Consider the following 22,099-nt stretch of genomic DNA (forward strand, 5'->3'; position numbering starts at 1 on the left):
TACTGAGAGTCTGTGCCTGAAAGCCTGCTCCCTTCCTCAACAACACCCATGCTGAGGGCAGAGGCAGGGTCCTAAGGGAATGAGGCAAGAAAAACTGAATCTTGCTATCACAGTGGGACCCTGATGGACACATCCTATAATAAACCCCACTCATCTCAGTACTATTCTTGAACAACAGCAAATGGGAAAGAAAGGGAGGGGAAGAAAAAACAAGCACACACAAAAAACAGAGAAACTATTCTTATTAATAAAATATAAGTTAATAACAATTGATATATGTAGATTTCTGTCATTTCTCAAAAAACTAAATAAAATACAACTAACATCAAAACTTCAATGAAAAGGATTTAACGTTTTTTTGGCAGGTTCAAATGGGATTTGAAGATCTTATCATGCTTTATGGCCATCACGATGAGGCACAAATATGAGGAGTGCAGTTCTTATTTATGCGAGTTCAGAACTTGTTAAGCTTTAGTTTCCTACCTGTGCTGTGAGGCACTTCTGCTGGCGTATTGGCTGGAGCGTGTGCCCCGGGAGGAATCTGTGCTCCACCATAGCTGCCTGGCGGCATGCTGCCCGGGTCGTAAGCTGAAGACGAGGGCTGAGGTGGCGGAGTGGGCAGAGAGGTTGCTCCAGCATCTTCATTTTCTTCAACATCTATTATATAAGATATATGCAGTGTTAAACCAGGTATTTTAAAATAAAAACACCAAACATTCTTTTTGTTAATGGACATGACAAACAGACCTTCATACGCAATTCTATTTAATGCAGTTGATAAGCAGGCTCTCTCTTAAAATAATAGTTTTAATTTTTTCTTTTCTTAAAACACTTAATTGTGCCTGACAATAGTATCACTTCTTCTAAGTTAATACTTTCCAATTCTGTAAAATCTCTGCATATAGTACGTTTTTCTTAAAAATAAACGTTCTTTATCCTTATGAAAAACTGAGTACATTTTTGGCAAAACATGTTACATTTATGCTATCCAATAAGAACTCTATTTTCTGACAGCTGTCTTTTACTCAATAGTTATTATTTACTGGCTAGTAAATGATTATTTGTGTGTTTGTTGCTCAAAGTATTAAGTTAATCAACAAAAACAAAGGAATGAAGTTTCACATTGAGTTCTCCATGTAGAAAGGAGTAATGAGAGTTTGTGTTGGTAAGTTTTGAAGTTCAGACTTTTAAAATATACTATTATCATTAGATGAATTTGAAAACTACTCTGAGAAAATTAAATTTTGATAGTCTATTAAAAAATGACAATTAGCCACTTCTGGGAACCTTAGTAACGTAAAATAAAATAAAACAAACGCAAGCTGGAGATACAGATTTCTGGAATTTGTTTCCTATCAAATTTTTAAGCAACTTTTTAAATGTTATGTCTGATCATAAACATATTATTTAATGTTCAATGTAGATAATTTTAAATAAAAAGAAAATCAAACCTACCTACTATTTTTAGATATCCATTTAACTAAGTAGCCTTATATAAGTATTTACACTTTATACACACTAAAATAATTTTCTCCTATATTAGAGAACTTTATCATTTATACATCCTGGGAAGGAAAAATTCCCCACTGCTTAAAGGCAAGGGAGAGTGAGCAAAAGCTGGTAGGAACTAGAGTGAAGATGGCCCTAAGGAGAGGAAATCTCACCTGGTAAAGTTTGTTTTCATGTGGCTTTTCACCTGAGGGGACTTAACATTCTGTGCAAAAGAGTGACAGAAAAGTGAGCCTTGAAATGTATGTATGAACTCCAACTACATAGCTGTATAGCCCTGAACTATGCACGCACATGCAGGGAAGATTCTAGGGCGCCCTGGAGAAAACAACAGCCTTAAAGCTGAAAGAAAGAGGGGCAGTGTTTGAGCTCAGGCAAGTTAACTGCCTGCTGGGAAAAGAATCAAGACTTTGCAAAGGAAGCTAACAGAATGCAGAGGAGCTACAAGATGTTATCAATAATAAAAACAAGAAATATGGAGGGGAAAAAGAAAATGTGACCAGAATCAGGAAAAATAAGAGAGTTTACAGGAAAAGACCTCAAAATTACCCAGATAGTGAAATTAGCAGAAAATAATTTTACAACAGGTACTATAACCATGTTCGAGCTATAGAGAAAAATGTAGTCATAATGAGTGAAAGAGGAAAAACTTACCAGAGAAAAGAAAATTGTAAGAGGGAACAAAAACCAGATGGGACTAACAGAAAAAAAACCCAGCAAAAATAGTGGGCTTAAATCTAGCTATAGCAATAATTACATTAAATGTAAATGGACTAAATATTATTTTGAAGGCTGATGGTAACAGACCAAAAAAAAAGAAATACCTCTTTAAGACTCAGATATGTTTAAATTAAAAGGATTAAAACAGATATAACATGTAAATACCAAGCAGACAAAAGCTGAAGTGGCTAATTTCAATAACAGACAAAACAGAATTCACGTCAAGGACTATTAGCAGAGATACAATGGGATGTTTCATAATGATAAAAAGGTTAGATCATTTAAAAAAAATTAAATAATCATAAAAATGTATGTGCCTAATAAAATACCAAAGTTTCAATGAAACAAAAACTGAAAGAAGTAGTAAAATCTCCATAGTTGGAGATTTTAATACCGTTCTATGGTTCACATTCACAGAACACCACAATTCATAAATGAAGAATATATTCTTTTCAAATGCATGTGCAATGTTCACTAAAACAGATTATATTCTGGGGCATGCAATAAATATTAGTAAACTCTGAAATAATGAAATCTTACCAAGTATGTTCTCTGACCAAACTAGAACTGAATTAGACATGAATAACAATAAGATAGCTATAAAAATCCCAAATATTTTTAAACTAAATAATGTATTTCTAAACCTATTCCTCAGAGAAATCACAAAGGAAATTACAAACGTTTTTAAATTGAACGCTATCAAAATTTGTGGGATGCCATTAAATCAGTGTCTACAGGGAAATTGATAGCTTTAAATGCTTATATTAGAAAAACAGAAAGGCTTAAAAAAAAATCTATGTTTTCTCTTTAAGAAACTAAAAAAAAAACTTAAATCAAATTAAACTTCAAGTACAGAGAAAGAAAAAATAATAAGGATAAATGCAAATGTAAAGGAAACAGAAAATAAAGAAGAAAAAGAATTTAAAAAAGGATTTGTTGAGACAAATTGAAAAATAACAAGACAGATTAGAAAAAAGAGAGAAAAATATTACATATATTAGTAATTAAAGAGATAATTAATACACATCCTACAAACATTAAAGGGATAATGAGGACAATAAGGAAATATTAAGCCAACAAATTACACAGCCTAAGGGAAATATTGTCCCTTTAATGTCTGTAGGATCATTATCATTATAAAACATAGATACAAACTACCAAAACTCATCTATGAACAAAGACATGATCTGAATAGTCCTACATCTAAAGAAATTGAATTCATAGCAAAAAACCTTCCTACAAAGAAAACACCTGGCCTAGATGAATGAAGTGGTGAAGTCTATCAAACATTTAAGTAAGATATAATATCAATCTGATGCAAACACTTTCAGAAAAGAGGAGGAGGAATCACTGTCAACTTGTTTTATGAGGCCAGTGTAACCCTGACAGCCAAACTTCATGAAGGCGTGAACACAGACACAAAATCCTTAGTATCAGAATCAAATCGAGCCACATATTCTAAGAATATACATTATGACCAAGTGGGGTTCACCAAGGAGTGCAAGGGTGACTCAACACTTGACAATGTAACTCATATGAACAGAATAAAGAGGAAAATCATATGATAATTTCAATAAATGCCTGAAAAGAATTTGACTAAATTTAACATTCATCATGACAAAAGTTTTCAGCACTTTAGGAAAAGAAAGGAAATTCTCAGTATCAGACAGGGCCATAAACAAAACAAAACAATAGAAATATTTATCGCTGTTGGTGCAACAGACAAGAAAAACAGGAGAGTGATGTCAATAACATGGCGGAGTGAGCTGTTCCCTTTGTCTCTCCCCCTTTTGAACTACAACTAAATGGACACTCACTGACCAACAGAGGAAGCTCACACAGCACAACAGGATGCCTGAGAGAGACACACAGCTATACATCTGAGGGTGGATGGACTGGCCCCCCTGGGAAGTGTCAGAGATAGGTGAGCACACTCTGCATTCCCCTGGTAGCCCTGTGCATGAACACGAATGCTTTCCAAACTGGTGCAAGCCCTCAGAAAGTGGGAACATGCACCAGGGTGACTGTAGGAGGCAGTGGTAACCCTTACCCTGTGATCATGGTCACTCCCCAAGCACGGAGGGGGAGCCCACTGTGCCCCTCTGCCAAGGAGCGAGCCATAGCTTGGGGCCAGTGAGGAAGTCCCACCTGCCAAGCACAGAGGCCCCAGGGACTGCAAACTGTAAACAGAGACCTCAACAGATCTACGTGCTGGAGCAAATGCTTCTCAGGTGTACGCGCAAACACTCATGGTGCTGCTGAGCCCCTAAAGAGGGAATGGGTCCTGGGCAGCTGTGGGAATAGGAGTAGTTTTGAGCCCACTAGGGTTTACTTTCCTGGCGGGGAGAGGGAGCCCACTGTGTGCCTGTGGCACCAAGGAGCAGTCCTAGCTTGCGTCCCAGCAAGGAAACCCTGCCCACCAAGAACAGCAGCCCTGTGGACCACGAACCCAAAGAGGGACCGCAGCAAATCTACATGCTGGGGTAAACGCTTCCCAGGCGTGTGCCTAAGGCAATGTGACCTGGGTGGCTGTGGGTACAGGCATGGTAGCTTTGAGCACACTGGGGATAACTTTCTGGCAGGGAGGCGGAGCTCTATCCAGTGAGACTTTCCTTCAGATATGATGGAGAAATAAAAGCTTTCCCAGATAAACAAAAGCTGAGGGAGTTCATCACCACTAGACCTCCCCTACAAGAAATAATTAAAGACACCCTCACATCGGGAACAAAAAGGCAAAAGTCTACAAAGCTCTGAGCAAGGAGACAAATAGACAGACATAATCAGAAACCTGCAGCTCTCAACCAGAACAGGGAGCCAAAGGCTCAATTACAACTTAGAAAGGGAAAGAAAGCATCAAAAGTATGAAGTATGATAAACACTTCAACTCAGGCACAAACTCACAAAATTAAAAACAGAACAATTTCTAACAGCAATTACTCAGAAGGGGAGAGGAAAGGGAAGGAACCCGCTTAGGTTAATGGAGTTAACAGGTTACAAGAAAATGGACTGTCTCATCTCCAATATCTTTCATACAATCCTCATGGTAACCACTAGACAAAAAATCAGAGAAGAGCCACAATTCACAAAAAGAGAGAAAACTGAGAAATCCCCCTCAGAAAACCAACAAAATGAAATGGCAGTCAGAAACACAAAGGAAGAGAAACAGTGGAAACATACAACAACCAGAAAACAAGAGATAAAATGGCAGCATTAAGCGTTCATATAACAATAATCACTCTAAATGTAAATGGACTGAATTCTCCAATCAAAAGACACAGAGTAGGTAGATGGATTAAAAAACAAGACCCAATAATATGCTGCCTCCCGGAAACGCACTTGAGCGCCAAAGATAAACATAAGCTTAGAGTGAAGAGATGGAGGACAATACTCCAAGCTAATGGCCAACAAAAGAAAGCAGGAGTTGCCACACTTTCATCAAATAAGGTAGACTTCAAGTTAAAAAAGACAAAGAGGGACAGTATATAAGGAGAAAAGGGACATTCCACCAAGACGACATAACACTTATCAATATATATGCACCTAACACAGGGGCACCAAAGTACATAAAGCAATTATGAACATACCCAAAGGGAGACATTAACAGCAACACAATCACAGTAGGGGACCTCAACACCCCACTTACTTCTATGGACAGATCATCCAGACAAAAAGTCAACAAGGAAATAATAGATTTAAATGAAACATTTGACCAGATGGACTTAGTTGATATATATATAGAACATTCCATCCAAAAACAGTAGAATATACATTCTTTTCAAGTGCCCCTGGAACACTCTCAAAGATAGATCATATGTTGGGTAATAAGGCACAACTCAATAAATACAAGATGACTGACGTCATCCCAACCATCTTTTCTGACCACAATGCTAATGAAGGTAAGAAATCAACCACAAGAAGAAAATGAGGAAAGTTAGAAATAAGTGGAGACTAAACAACATGCTCCTGAACAAACAATGGATCACTGAAGAAATCAAAGGAGAAATTAAAAGATACCTGGAGACAAACGAAAATGATAATACAATATACCAACTCTCAGGGGATGCAGCAAAAGCAGTCATAAGAGGGAAATTCATAGCAATACAGGCTCACCTCAAGAAGCAAGAAAAATCTAGAATAAGTAATCTTAAAATGCACCTAACAGAGCTAGAAAAACAAGAACAGACAAAGCCCAAAGTCAGCAGAAGGAGGAAAATAATAAAAATTGGAGCAGAAATAAATGAAATAGAGACTAAAAGAACAGTAGACAGTATTAATGAAACTAAGAGCTGGTTCTTTGAGAAGATAAATGAAACTGACAAACCCTTAGCTAGACTCACCAAGAAAAAGAGAGAGAATGCTCAAATAAATAAAATTAGAAATGAAAGACAAGAAATTACAACAGATACTGCAGAAATACAAAGGAATATAAGAGAATACTATGAAAAACTATAAGTTCACAAATTTGATAACCCAGAAGAAATGGATGAATTCATAGGCTCATACAACCTCCTAAAATTGACTCAAGAAGAAATAGAGACTCTGAACGGATCAATCACAAGTACAGAGATTGAAACATTAATTAAAAACCTTGCAAAAAACAAAAGTCCAGGACCAGATGGCTTCTCTGAAGGATTCTACCAAACATTCAAAGAAGATTAGTACCTATCCTTCTCAAACTATTCCAAAAAATTGAACCAGATGGAACGCTTCCTAACACATTCTATGAGGCCAATGTTACTGTGATATCAAAACCAGACAAGGACAACACAAAGAAGGAAAACTACAGGCCAATATCACTGATGAACTTAGATGCAAAAGTCCCCAACAAAATATTGGCAAATTGAATACAGCAATACATTAGAAGAATTGTACACCATGATCAAGTGGGATTCATTCCAGGGTCACAGGGATGGTTCAACATGTGCAAATCAGTCAATGAGATACACCACATTAACAAAAAGAGGAATAAAAACACATGATCAACTCAATAGATGCAGAGGAAGCATTTGACAAGATCCAACATACATTTATGATATAAAAAACTCTCAATAAAATGGGTATTTAAGGAAAATACCTCAACATAATAAAGGCCATATATGACAAAGCCAACATCATACTTAATGGTGAAAAACTGAAAGTCATCCCTCTGAGAATAGGAACAAGACAAGAGTGCCCACTCTCACCACTTCTATTCAACATAGTACTGGAGGTTTTGGCCAGAGCAATCAGGCAAGAAAAGGAAATAAAAGGAATCCAACGTGGAAAGGAAGAAGTGAAACTTTTGCTATTTGCAGATGATATGATTCTATTTATAGAAAACCCTGAAGAATCCACCAGAAAACTATTAGAAATAATCAACATCTACAGCAAAGTTGCAGGGTACACAATCAATTTAAAAAAATCACTTGCATTCCTATATACTAACAATGAACTAGAAGAAAAAGAAATCAAGAATACAATCCCATTTACAACCACAACAAAAAGAATAAAATACTTAGGAATAAACTTAACCAAAGAAAGAAGTGAAAGACCTGTACACTGAAAACTATAAGATATTACTGAAAGACACTGAAAAAGACATAAAGAAATGCAAAGATATTCCATGTTCATGGGTCTGAAGAATAAACACAGTCAAAATGTCCATTCTACCTAAAGCAATCTACAGATTCAATGCGATCCCAATCAAAATCCCAACGACATTCTTCACAGAAATAGAACAAAGAGTCCTAAAATTTATATGGAATAACAAAAGACCCCAAATAGCCAAAGCAATCCTGAGAAACAAGAACAAAGCTGGAGGTATCACAATCCCTAACTTCAAAACATACTGCAAAACTATATTAATCAATGGAGCATGGTACTGGCACAAAAACAGGCAAACAGAGCAACGGAGCAGAACTGAAAGCCCAGAAATAAAACCACACATCTATGGACAGTTAATTTTTGACGAAGGAGCCAAGAACATATAATGGAGAAAGGAAAGTCTCTTTTCAATAAACGGTGTTGGGGAAACTGAACAGCTACATGCCAAAGAATGAAAGTAGACCATTATCTTGCACCATACACAAAAATTAACCCTAAATGGATTAAAGATTTGAATCTAAGAACTGAAACCATAAAAATCCTAGAAGAAAATATAGGCAGTACACTGTTTGGTCTTAGCCACATCTTTTGGAATACCATGTCTACTTGGGTAATGGAAACAAAAGAAAAAGTTAACAAATGGGCTACATCAGACTAAAAAGCTTCTACAAGGCAAAGGAAATCATCAATAAAATGGAAAGACAAACCACCAACTGGGAGAAAATATTTGCAAATCATTTATCAGACAAGGGGTTGATGCCCAAAGTATAAACAACTCACACAACTCCAAAAAAAAAAAAAAAAAAAAATCAGAAAATGGGCAGAGGATATGAACAGACATTTTTCCAAGGAAGACATACAGATGACCAATAGACACATGAAAAGATGCTCAACATCACTAATCATTAGGGAAATGTAAATCAAAACTACAAAGAAATATCACCTTACACCAGTCAGAATGGCTATAATTACCAAGACAAAAAACAGCAAATGTTGGAGAGGATGTGGAGAAAAGGGAATGCTCATAGTATGCTGGTGGGAATGCAAATTGGTGCAGCCACTATGGAAAACAGTATGGAAATTCCTCAAAAAACTAAAAATAGGAATACCATGACCCAGCTATCCCACTACTGGGTATCTACCCAAACAACTTGAAATCAACAATCTAAAGTAACATATGTACCCCTACGTTCACCACAGCACTACTAACAATAGCCAAGACATGGAAACAATCCACGTGCCCATCAACTGATGACTGGCTAAAGAAGAGGTGGTGTGTGTATGTATATACAACGGAACACTACTCAGCCATAAAAGTCATTCCATTCGCAACAACATGGACGGACCTGGAGGATATGATGCTAAGCGAAATAAGCCAGAGACTGAGAAAGACACACACCCATATGATTTCACTCATAGGTGGAATATAAACAAACACATGGTCAGGGAAACAGTTCAGTGGTTACCAGGGGAAGGGGGGTGGGTGGTAGGTACAGGGAATGAAGGGGAGGACTTGTGTGGTGACAGACAAGAAATAATGTACAAGTGAAATTTCACAATGATGTAACTATTATGACTCTCAATTAAAAAAAAAAGAAAGGCACAAAGATTGGAAAGGAAGAAGAAAAACTGTCTCTCCTCGCAAAAGAGATGATAATCTACATAGAAACTCACAAGGAATCTAAAAAGCAAGCACCAGAACAAATAGGTAAATTTAGCGAGGTTGCAAGATACAACATCATTATAAGAAATCAATTTTATTTCATACACTTAAAGCGAACAACTGGAAAACTAAATTAAGAAAATAACTCCACTTACAAGAGAATGAAAAGATATAAAATACTTCAAAGTAAATTTCACAAAAGTACAAAATCTCTACTCTGAAAAATACAACGTACTGCTAACAGACATTATGAAGGCTTAATAAAGGGAAAGATATACATGTTCACGTATTGAAAGATTCAATTTTGTTAGGGTATCCATTTTCTCTAAATTGAGTATCAATTCAACACAATAAAAATCCTAATTCCAGTAGACTATTTTTTTTTTAAATAGAAACTTAAAAACCTACTGTAAAATTTATGTGGAGACTCAGAAAACATAGAATAACTAAGAAAATCTCGTAAGAGAAGAGAAGCATTGGAGGACTTAAACCATGTGACCACAAGGTTTCCTACAAAAAGGCAGGAGGCAGTGTGGTGTTGGTATAGGCCAGAAACACAATGCAATTGAACAGAGTCCAGAAATAGAACTACAATTACACGGTTAATTGAATTTTTGACAAAGGAACCAACAAAATTCAACAAGAAGACGAAAACGCATAACAAATCGTGCTGGAATAATAGGATATCCTTACCAGGGAAATAATCCTGAACCCCTATCTCACATATATGCACAAAAAATTCAAGGTCTATCACAGGCCTAAAAGAAAGGCTCAAACTATAAATCTTCTAGATTAAAAATATAAGAGAGAATTTTTGAGGCAGAGGTAGGTAAAGATTTCTTAGGACATGAAATTTTAAAAATTATAAATTGAACTTCATCAGGATTAAAGATTTTTGGTAATCAAAAGACAGTTAAAACAAGTAGGCAAGCAATAGAGCGGGAGAAAATATTTGTAAAACATGTACCTCACCAAGAATTTACATTTATAATTTATAAACAACTCAATAACAAAAAGACAAACAACCCATGAAAAACAGGACAAGTACACCAATGTTCATAGCAGCATTATTCACAATAGCCAAAAGGTGGAAACAACTGATAAGCCCATCAATGGACGAGTAATAAAATGTGGTATATACACACTATGGGATACTATTTAGCCTTTGGAATGAAGTTCTGAAACATCCTACAACACGGATGAACCTTGAAGGCATTACATTAAATGAAATAAGCCAGTCACAAAAGGACAATACTGTATGATTCCACTTAGATGAGGCAGCTAGAGTAGTCAAATTCAGAGACAAAAAATAGATGGGTGGTTACCAGGGGCTGGGGGTTAAAGGGGACTTATAGTGTAATGGGTACAGAGTTTCAGTTTGAGAAGATGAAAAGCATTCTGGAGATGGATGGTGGTGATAGCCTAAACAACATGAATGTACTTAATGCCACTAAACTGTACATTTAAATGTTTAAAATGGCAAGTTTTATGTTGTGTATATTTTACCACCAAAAAAAAATAGGAAAAACTTTAACTGGTTACTTCACAAATAAAGATACATGAAAAGCCAATAAACACACGTAATAGCTCAATATCATTTAGTCATTGGGAAAATGCAAATTAAATCACGAGGAACCACTATACATGGGTCAGAATAGCTAAATTTAAAAATACTGACATTATCAAATGTTAGCAAGGACACAGAGCAAGAGAAACTAATATATTGTTGATGAAAGTGTAAATGGTACACAGACTTTAGAAAACAGTTTGGGAATTTCTTAAAAATTAAACATATAATGCAACAATTCTGCTCTAGCTATTGATAAAGAGTAATGAAATATATGTCATATGTTCACATATAACATGTGAAATATGTCTAAAAAACACACATATTTGAAGGTCAAGAAGCTTAACTCATCATAACCTCAAAACAGAAACAGCCAAAACGTCCATTAGTAGGTGAACTGATAAACAAATTGTGTTATCCCTACAATGAAATACCCCTCAGCAGGAAAAAAGAACGGACTACTGATACACTAGACATGGGTGAATCTCAGAGATACAATGCTGAAAGAAAGAAGTTGGGCACACAAGAATACTGTATGACTTCATTTAAAAGTTCTAGAACAGGCAACACTGATTTTTGGTTAAACAAACAAACAACAAAATCAGTTGCTTCCTAAGGTGGGAATGGACTGGGAAGGAGTATGAGGTAATTTTGGGGGGTAATGGAAGTGTTCCATAAGAGGGTGTGTGTCAACAGTCACTGAGTCATTGAATTACACATTTAAGATGTATGAGGTTTTACATTTAAAAAAATTAAGCAAACAGTAAACTTTAACTTTGTACATCTACTTTGTACAGTGGTATGGATTAACGATTCTGACTCCATCATGTCTATCTAGACACGAGCAAATGAGTGAATAAACTGAAGCTAATGGAAACAAGACTTCTTAGTGTTAAAAAGTGGATAAAAATATAAAGAAATTTATTACTATTATATATGTAATATATATATTTACTTTTCTTGTGCTGTCTTCTGAGAGGGCCTAGAAGCAATGATCTACCAGTAGCAATGAGTACAAATTGTGCCCAGGTCTTGGCTTCTAAATATCATTCTCTACTAAACAGGACCAAGTGCTCTTGAAAGGCTGATTCCAGTGCTGAGTCAAAGAAAGAACTAGATGTACTTGAAGCATTTGGATGTGTTAGAAAGCAAGGAAGTGCAAACCTCCAAGAAAGACAGGAACATATAAAAAGGATACAGGAGCCAGTTTGAAAATTCCCACTGTCTGAATCTGGGACAATTTGACCATCATAATAAAAAATGATAGTAATGGGTTATAATCACTGAATATAAATTCATGAGCCCATACTGAAATAATTAAATGAGTAAATACATAAATGGAGGAGACAGGAAAGCTCTTCCTTATTGTATAATGCCAACTAATTAATATAGAAGGAATGATGGAGTTAGAACATCATTAGTAGATGCTAAAGATGGATGGTAACGTTTCACTAAAAATAGGATATTTACATAGTCTCAAAGTATCTTCCACAAACCGCTTATTATTAACAAAGGGAAAAATGATTTTACAGTGGAATAACCCAGAGGATATCATATTATCTGAGTGATCAGTTAATATTACCAATGTTTCACCAACATCATACACTTCCAATGTGAAGTAGAGAGGAAACAGGCTCCTTCTGAGATATTTCTGCTAAAAAACGCATAACTTTAATCTAATTATGAGGCAACATCAGACAAACCCAAGTTGAGGGACAGTTTACAACTAAACTAACCTGTACTCTTCAAAATGTTGGGCCAAGAAATAGCTAGAAAGGCTGAGGAACCATCCCAGATTAAAGGAACTAAAGAGACAAGACAACTAGATGCAATGCAGGATCCAAGACTGGAACTTGCACAGGGGAAAAAAATGCTACAAAGGACATTATTTAGTCAATTGATCAAATCGGAATGAAGCACATAGGAGTAAAAGAGCATATCTCCAATTTATTTTCAAATACCTCAAAAAAACTTACATATGTAAAATGATATCGTCTTGTAGGGCCATAAGCCACTTCTGAGGAGATGTTGTTAAAAGTCATGATATTAACACTAGATTACTTAAATTTTAGGTTAATGTATTGACTTATTTTATATCTTTCATGTTATCTAACTAAAGGTTTTAATTAATAGCAAATATTTACTGAGCCTAAAAAAGTGTTGAAGTTAACGTATATTAAGCTTTCCCCAAAGAGGGAAACTTTAAATCACTAGAAATTTGAATAAGTAATTACCTTCTTTAATTTTTATTGCTGGAGTATAGGTTATTAATGAGCATTTAAAAATAATACCATTTTTCAGATACTGAATTCAAGTGGACATGCAAACCTTGAGTTTGAATGTTAAGAGAATTCCCTTCAGTTGAGCCTAATTTTTTCCTAGAATAGTTTTTTGTACTAATGATATGGCTTTCTTACACATTTTTTCACAGTATAGTGACTTAATTTCACATAGCACTGTTTTCAAAAGTACGCACATTCCTCTCTTTTTTCTTACTCTAAATTAACAAAGGTATAGTGTCTATTATTTTTACTGGTTTTACTCAAAATTCAACTCCAGAATAACAGAGAATTAGACTTTTGTTAAACATGCCTTTTACACCTAGAATATCCTGTAAAAGTTAACTTAAAAGAACAAGAGTGGGGCTGGCCCCGTGGCCAAGTGTTAAGTTTGAGCGCTCTGCTTGGGTGGCCCAGGGTTTCACTGGTTCGGATCCTGGGTGCAGACACGGCATCACTCACCAGGCCATGCTGACATGGCATCCCACATAGCACAACCAGAAGGACCTACAACTAGAATATACAGCTATGTACTGCTGGAGCTTTGGGGAGAAGAAGAAGAAGAAAAGAAGATTGGCAACAGATGTCAGCTCAGGTGCGAATTTTTTAAAAAAAAGCACAAGAGAATATAATGCCATACTGAGAAAAAGAAAAATCAAGGTTCTAAAGAAGACTAGTTTCACAGTTAATGATATTCTTTTAGAGCCATGAGCCATTTCTGAGCAAATACTGTCAGATACTATGACATTAACTCTTGAGCACGACACCAGCTTACGTTTTAAGTTAACAAGCTGAAAAAGTATAGAGTGGAAATATTCTCCGTTATATTTTAAAGACTTTATTACTAGTATTCTATAGCTCACAATTTTCTACTATCCAGAAGTTGTATAAAAACTGAAGAAAAACAACGAACAGAAATTACAGGTTCCATTTAAGCCGATTTTTGGAAAACAAAAATTATGTAGATTTAATAATCTATTATGTTAGTATTATAAAAGGCCTAAAACAATGATTTCAGAACAAAAGAGATCATGATAATAATCAAAATGTTATACGTCCTACTTTTAAGGGCAAAGGTTAAAAATTTTAAGATTAGAGAAGTCACTGATACTGAAAGAACGCCTAAAAAACAAAACTGATCATTTATTAGGCATTTCAATGTATCTAAAAAGATACCTCAGAAATCCTACTGCACAGTAAAACGGTATGTTTAAAACAACAAAGGCATTTTCATGGTGTATTTAAGAACATATGCATAACCACATACAAAAGGTCAAGTATCTCCTGAATCACGTTTGAAGGTAATGATAAATACAACATGTATTATTATATTTACTATGAATTATGAATACGTTTGTGTAAGAGCCACCTTAAATGTAACGAGATAATAGAAGAGGCTCAGTTTCATTTCCAATTTAATGTAGTTACTAAATGTGAAGAAAGCTTCCATCTTCGGCCTTAGTTCTTGTTATCTGTTCTCCTGGGGTGACCAACATTTTTATTTCAGCTTCACCTCTTGCTTTCAGGCAGACAACTCCAAAGTTCTACTTTTAGGCCAGATCCTTCTTTTTAAATCTTTGGTACAATATCTAATTGCCAGCTGGACATATTCAAGTGCAATCACATTAGCATATCAATGTATACTCTTAATTTTTCCCACCATATCTGCTCCTCTCTTATTAGCCATGTCTTTGAATGGCTGGAAATTTAGGGATCATCTTCCACTTCCTTCCTCTTCTTCCAAATTAAACTATCTCTAAGTTCTACTGATTACACTTCCTTAACTCTACTTCCTTCTCCTTACCCTCATGACTAATATCTTACCCAGGCGTTTGTTATTTATAATTTGGGTTACTAAGAGCCTCTGCAGTCATCTTGCAACGTGCAGAATTATCTTTCTCTTATTCACTCTCAAAAGTATTTCTTTTTTTTTCTTCCCTAATTCTCATAGACCAGCCAGTTCTCAGTCTGCTTCCTTGCTTTCGAAGATGCTCTTTTGTTTAGTTGTAGCATCCTTCTCCTTTTTGTTTACCTGATTTAGTTCAATTTATCTTGAAAGACTCACCTCAGGCACAGTCTCTACCACCATGTATTATAGCTGCTTATTAACCTATTGCTCCCCATGAGGATGTAAGTTCTTTCAAGTAAGGGACCATGTCTTATTCATCCCTGGTACCTGGCTATTGCCAACAAAAGGCTATTAAAGAGAAAAAAAAGTATTTCTTAAAAATGATTGAAAAAAAATCTAACATTTTAAAAATACAAACATAAGGGTATGTCCTGGGAGGTGGAACGTCATGACAAATTTAGGGGTCTACATCATGTCTAAAGCACCTAAGTGTTCCTCATAATGTTGGTACTGTGTTCTCAAGAGAAGGTTAAGTTAACAGTTATCCTGTTGACTGGGTGAGACATTTTCTTGTAAGGCTCAATGGGGAAGATAAACACATATTACGACTTATCTAATGTCAAACTGGTTGAGGAAAAAATGCATTTGCTTAAATGCAGAACAAGAGCATACACTTTAAAATTAGAAAGATTTGGGTTCAAATCCTGGTTCTATTAACTAGTTATTTGAAGTTGGCTAGGGATGCCCAGCTACCTTCAGAAGTTACGAGGACTAAATTAGATAACATATGTAAAATGTTTAGCACAGGGCCTACTACCTAGCAAGTGCTCTATAAACTATAAATATTACCATGAATTATGAAGACACTCACTTTATCAAATAGTATATATCTTATAAGGCTTTATATACATACATACACACACATAAAATAGCTCTGCAAAAATTCAGATGAAAGAGAGATCATCACAGATAGGCAGGATTCAGATAGGTAAAGATTAATAAGAGAGAGGAATGGTTTTAACTGAAGAGACAAAGGTACCTTCTGGCTTTTAACTTCTATGGCTGTAATAAATGGTTTACAGAGATGCTATGGACTGAACCGTGCTCCCCCCCCCCCCCCCCAATTCGTATGATGAAGTCCTACCTCTAATGTGACTGTATTTGGAGATGGGGTCTTTAGAAGGCAACTAAGGTCATAAGGGTGGAGGCCCAATCTGATAGGACTGTGACCTTATAAGAAGAGGAAACGATCTCTTTCGCTCGCTCTCTCCCCGCAATGTGAGAACACAGAGAGAAGGTGGTTGTCTGAAAGCCAGGAAGCAGGCTCTCACCTGCAACTGAACCCTGCCAAACCTTGATCTTAGACTTTCCAGCTTCTAGAACTGTTGGAAAATAAACGTCTGTTGTTGAAGCCACCCAGGCTATGGTATTTTGTTATGGCAGCCTGAGCAGACAATCGAGACAGGAGGAGGAAATAAAACTGGCGGAGCAGGTTGGTGCCAGACTGTGCTGAGTCTGGCTTGGTAGGCTAAGGATCTTGTGGTCACTTGTAAACAGTAGGACTGACATAAAACATTCTTGATTATGATCAGTATTAAAGGAGGGAAGGAAGCATGTAAAACATTCTACAATATCAAATGAAAAGTAAGCAATAGTGTTGTGGCAAGATACTTAAAAAAATCCCAGTTCACTGTCACGAGAAATAACCCAAAACCTTAACCATGTTTAAGAATAGTCAATTTTAAATACTTAATAACAACTTAATATTACATTATTCACACTGTAGTGTTAGTGTAAAAACACAGGACATAGAGCAAGAAGGCCAAGACCCAAATTCTAGTTCTCCTCCTTTGTGGTTCTGCGGCCAAAACTCATGTGGAACCTCAATTTCCTCCTTGTAAAACTGGAATAACATAAACTATCTCTTAGGGATTTCTGTGAGTATGGGCTATGTGAAAACAATTTGCAAGCTTTAAGGCACTATACGAAGGCAAGGCATTTGTTATATAAAATGTATAAGAAGGATTCTATATGAAAAAGACTGCCTAAAGAGTAGACAAGGACACATCATGACGTGTGCTTCAGAAACAGAGAACAAAAAGTTAACTTGAAATGCTGCATGGAAGCTTGCCTCTCTAGAAATTGAACTGCAAAATAATGTACACAGAATATTCATATGTAAAGCTGCAGCATGTCTTTCTCACTGAGTGGCATTATAAAATCTAAATATTGCTATAAATAAATGAATAAGGAAAAGATAGTTCCCCACTTTCTGTTTTCTTTTGGTCTTTTAAAGGCAGATTTAGAGATACAATTTCCATATGGTAAAATTTATACTTCTTAGGTATGCAGTGTTGACACTTGCAAAATGTGTAACCACCACCACAGCCACAATGTGAAATATTCCCATCATCCCAAACCTTTCCCCGTGTTTCTCTGCACTAAATCCCCTCCTCTCCCTCTAGGCACTCACTCATCTGATTTCTGTCTCTAGAGCAACGCCTTTTCCGGAAAGTTACACAACTGCAATCAGTATGTAGCCTTTCGTGTTGGTTTCTTTCACTTGGCATAAAGTTTGTTTCTTCTGCCTTGCTGCCCTGAGTATTCTTTCTTTGTCATTCATTTTTGCCATTTTTACTACTATATGCCTTGCAGTAGGTCTTTTCACATTGACAAATCTAGATCTGAAAGCTTCCTCCACACACATTTCTCTCTCAATCCCTGGATTTGGGAAGTTCTCTGTTATTATTTCTTCGAGCACACTTTCTGCTCCATTTTCCTTTTCCACGCCCTTGGGCATACTGAAGATTCTTAAGTTGCACTTTCTTACTGAGTCGGCTATTTCTCAGACATTTTGTTCAGTTTTTTAGTCTTCGTTCTCTTTCTTCCTCTGTATGGAGCCATTAACCCTATGTTCAATTATGCTAATTTGCTCCTCTATGGTGTCCACACGGGCATTCAGGGAATCCATATTCTGTTTTATCTAATCCCTTGTATCTTTCATCTCCAGTATTTCTGATTGGTTCTTCTTTATAGTTTCAATCTCTTTTGTGAAGTAACTCCAGAATTGTTGACTTGTTTCTCCATATTTCCCTTTACCTCATTCAGTTTTTTGATGATAGCTATTCTGAATTCATTGTCGCGTAGTTTACCTATTTCCAAGTTCTCAGGACATATTTCTGTGTTTTTACTGTCTTCCTTTTGGACTGGAGCTTTTATAAATTGCTGGATGGTAGAGGAACAGTTTTTGCGCATGATGCTATTATTCGGTTGCAGCCACAGCCTGTCACCACTAGATGGGGGTCGAGAGCCATGTGTTCTGAGCCCTCCAACTTCAGCTGAGATGGCAGCGCACAGCACTGGTTGTGGGGAGGGGGTCACTTTCTGTTGCACGCAGACGCGGTTTCCCGATCAGCTCTCGCTATCTGCTCTCCTGGGGTCTTAGCTTGCTGAGGTCACCCCACGCGAAAGCTTTCCCGTGTTAGAGGGTTTCCAGTGCACAGGTGGTGGGAGTCCTGGACGATCCCGTGGACGCGTGGCCCCTCCCCCCCCTTCCCGCACCCACAGCAGTGATCCCAGTCTTTAGGGGAGGGAGTGAAGTTCTCTCTTACCCCGTTCCCGCTCCTCCGAGGGGGGCTCCAGCCTCTCCGCCCTCGGTTGTTTGGCTGCTGGGGGTCTCTGAGGATTCCAGTGCTGTTAGGATATTTTTTGTTGGAATGTGGTTGCTCTTTTTTGTATGTTGGAGGGGAGAGAGTTCCAGGGAGCTCACCCCGCCATGACGCTGGCGTCACTTTCTGGAATAAAGCTTTTGAAATCAGTCCGTATTGTTGCATATGTCAACAGTTCTTTCTCTTTAATTGCTGAGTAGTATTCCACTACAAGGATGTTCCACAATTTTTAATCCATTCACAAACTGATGACATCTGGATTATTTCCACTTTTTGGCAATTACAAATAAAGCTGCTATAAACATTTATATACAGATCTCTGTGTGGACACACATTTGCATTTCTCTTGGGTAAATAAACACCTAGGAGTGGAACTGCTAGATCTAATGCTAAGTATATTTTCAATTTTATACAAAACTACCAAATTGTTTTCCTTTTCTATTCTCAAGAGCAATGTATCAGAGTTTCAGTTACTTGGCGTTCTTGTCAGCACTTGGTGCTATCAGCTTGTTAAATTTTAGCCCTAGATTCTAGTACGTATATAGACTATCTTGCTGCAGTCTTAATTTGTTTCTCCCTTTTGACTAAATATTTCAGCATCTCTTCAAATGCTTACACGCCACTCATTCATTCTTAAATAATATATGGAAATACTCAACATAGCTGTCATATTTTATCAGTGGATACCTATACAACATTGTACACATAAATATACCAGCACACAGAACTGGAATACAAGAGTCATCTGAAAAATTGTGAGGATAGCACAGATATGCAGATATCACTAAAATGGCCTAAAAGAACTAAATTATCATTAATTTCATCAGTGCACATTCACTCATGGGGCACTAACTGAGAGAATTTTAAGAAAGCGAAGAGGATTAATTTTCATAGAAGAATAGTGCTAACAAGCCATCCCCAGTACCAAGGACAATTGGTTTCACAAACAATTCTAGGAAGTATTTAAAGAAAAGATAATTCCAAGCTTATTTAAAATGTTTCAAAGCAGAAAAACACTAGAGACTTTCAAGTTATATTTATGAAGTAAGTGTAACACAGATATCAAAAAGTAAAACTAGACCAATTTTACTTATGAATGTCAATGAAAAAATCCTGAATGATATAGTAGGAGCAAACTGAATTCACCAGTATTAAAAAAAATACATCACGGCCAAATGGGGTTTATTACACAGTGTAAAGGTGGTTCAACATTTGGCAATCTTTTAATAGAATTCACCATAATAGATCTAAGGAGATGGACTAGCCTGGAGCTGGCCAACTACGACCAGCGGGTTGGCTGCCTGTTACTGTAAATAAAGTTTTACTGGAACACAGACGTGCTCATTTGATTGCTTATTGTCTGCGACTCCTTTTGCACTACAAGAGCAGAGATGAGCCACTGCAACAAAGACAGTATCACCTACAAGCCTAAAATATTTACTATCTGACCTTTCAAGAAAAAGTTTACCAACCCATGCATTTGAGGATCATCTTTCACAGATGCCTAAAAGTTGTATAATCAAATGCAAGGATCATTTTGGAATTTTCTTAATTCAGAAAACAGTTATTGTTTTCGTTGTAACAGTCAATTTCCTATATGTCTAGTCAACAAAAACAAGTAAGTGAAAAACGTTTTTCCTTTTCTTTTCCATCACACATTAACTGAAAGGCCAAGTGAAAATTTTTTCATGATTTGATTTTATAAAACCACTTATAACATGATGGTGAAATTTTCCTATATATATTAAGTAAAAAAAGAAAAACACACAAAAAAACCCAAAACAGGTGCAGAAGAGTGTGTATTTGCCAACTGTGTGAAAGAAGGGGGCTATATATATTCCTATTTACTTGTAAAGTCATAAAATATAATCTCTGTAAAGACAGACCAAAAAAACTAAAAACAATATTTATTTATTTGGGTTTCAGTAGGATCTGGGAAGACGAGGGAATAAGAAATTCACTTCCTATTTTTTATATACTATATAAATTTTGAACTATGTGAATGTTACTACCAGCCTCCCGCAAAAAAAACCTCAAATAGATATATTAAAGAAAGAATAGCTATGTTCTTTGTAGTTTGGAAATAATTTATATATTATAAACGAATTGCCTGTTCCATGTAGGAATGAAATCTGATAAGAGTTGCAGGAGATAGTCAAGCCATTTGTTGACAAAGACAGATATTAGAACAGTTTTGCCTTAATCTCTCCTGTCACTAAATTTATGATTTTATATCTAATTTACATGGACTTTGGACCTGACGGGGAAAGAAAATTGTATGGCTCTTTCTGAAGACTTTGAATCATAATATACTAAACAACTATGATTCTACTGAATCATCTTACTCAGATAAATAAATACATACCATTATCTTCTTCAATTCCAACAGGCCCTGCTTGAGGAGTCTCTCCATTCTTTAAACAATTATGGATATATGTTGCCTTCCACCTTGCATACTTCCTGTGTTTCACATTCTAAAAGAAATATTTTTATATCAATATTAGACCGCAGTAAAGAATCAACTAAAAATATAAAATTATGTTGACCTGTATCATATTTCTGAGATAAAACCCATTTTTGCATGGTACAGCTCTGAAAGGGTCTGGCAACCTCCCCACCTTACCACTGGATTCTACCAACTGTCTCGGGCTTGGCAGACTTCATAAAAACCTGTCTTCCCCAAAACACATGCCTTGTTCTCTTGTTCGGTTCTGTATTTCAGAAAAGGTCTGCAATGGAAATATGGGAGTGTCCTTCTAGCAAAACTTGCAACCCTTATGCACAGGGGAGGACTAGGTTGCATGGAATCTAAAATTAAATAGAAAAGATGCTAACAGAGTCAACTATATTCAACAAAGAGAAAAAAACTGATCTGGACAAATCTATGAAAACAAAAGGAAAACTAAGATGATGTAGTAAAGCAAACAAACAAACAGAGAGATACCCAGGCAAACCTGGCCTTTTAACCTGCAGTATGCTGTCTATAGCTCTGACTCCCAGTTACCTCAGTTCCACAAAGGGGAAAATAATACCTCATGGGGTCGTTGTAAGAAGAACTAGAAATATCAGTGAGGAATCTGCTAGCTGCCTCTTCTTTCTTGCCTTAAAATTTACGCTATATGCTAGAAAATAAGATGAGATTTTGCTTTAAAAAATAACAGGAGTAAAATCTGTTGGAATTTGGGATGCGCCAGGGAGTTTTAGCTTATATTTTCAATTGACCTTATGATACTCATGGACCAGTGGGACTGGTATCAGCTG

General features: G+C 36.3%; 1 protein-coding gene across 1 annotated transcript in view; it reads right to left on the reverse strand.

Moving 5' to 3' along the window:
- VTA1 (vesicle trafficking 1) overlaps window positions 1-22,099 on the reverse strand; it is a 73,733-nt gene that overhangs the window by 15,813 nt on the left and 35,821 nt on the right. The window contains exons 5-6 of the mRNA XM_046670269.1: window positions 21,204-21,312; window positions 484-657 (exon numbers count right to left, since the gene is read on the reverse strand). Of these exons, the coding sequence (XP_046526225.1) occupies window positions 484-657; window positions 21,204-21,312 (283 nt within the window). The remainder of the gene's footprint in view (window positions 1-483; window positions 658-21,203; window positions 21,313-22,099) is intronic.

The sequence above is a fragment of the Equus quagga genome, chromosome 8, assembly GCF_021613505.1.
Source record: "Equus quagga isolate Etosha38 chromosome 8, UCLA_HA_Equagga_1.0, whole genome shotgun sequence".
Taxonomy (NCBI): Eukaryota; Metazoa; Chordata; class Mammalia; order Perissodactyla; family Equidae; genus Equus; species Equus quagga.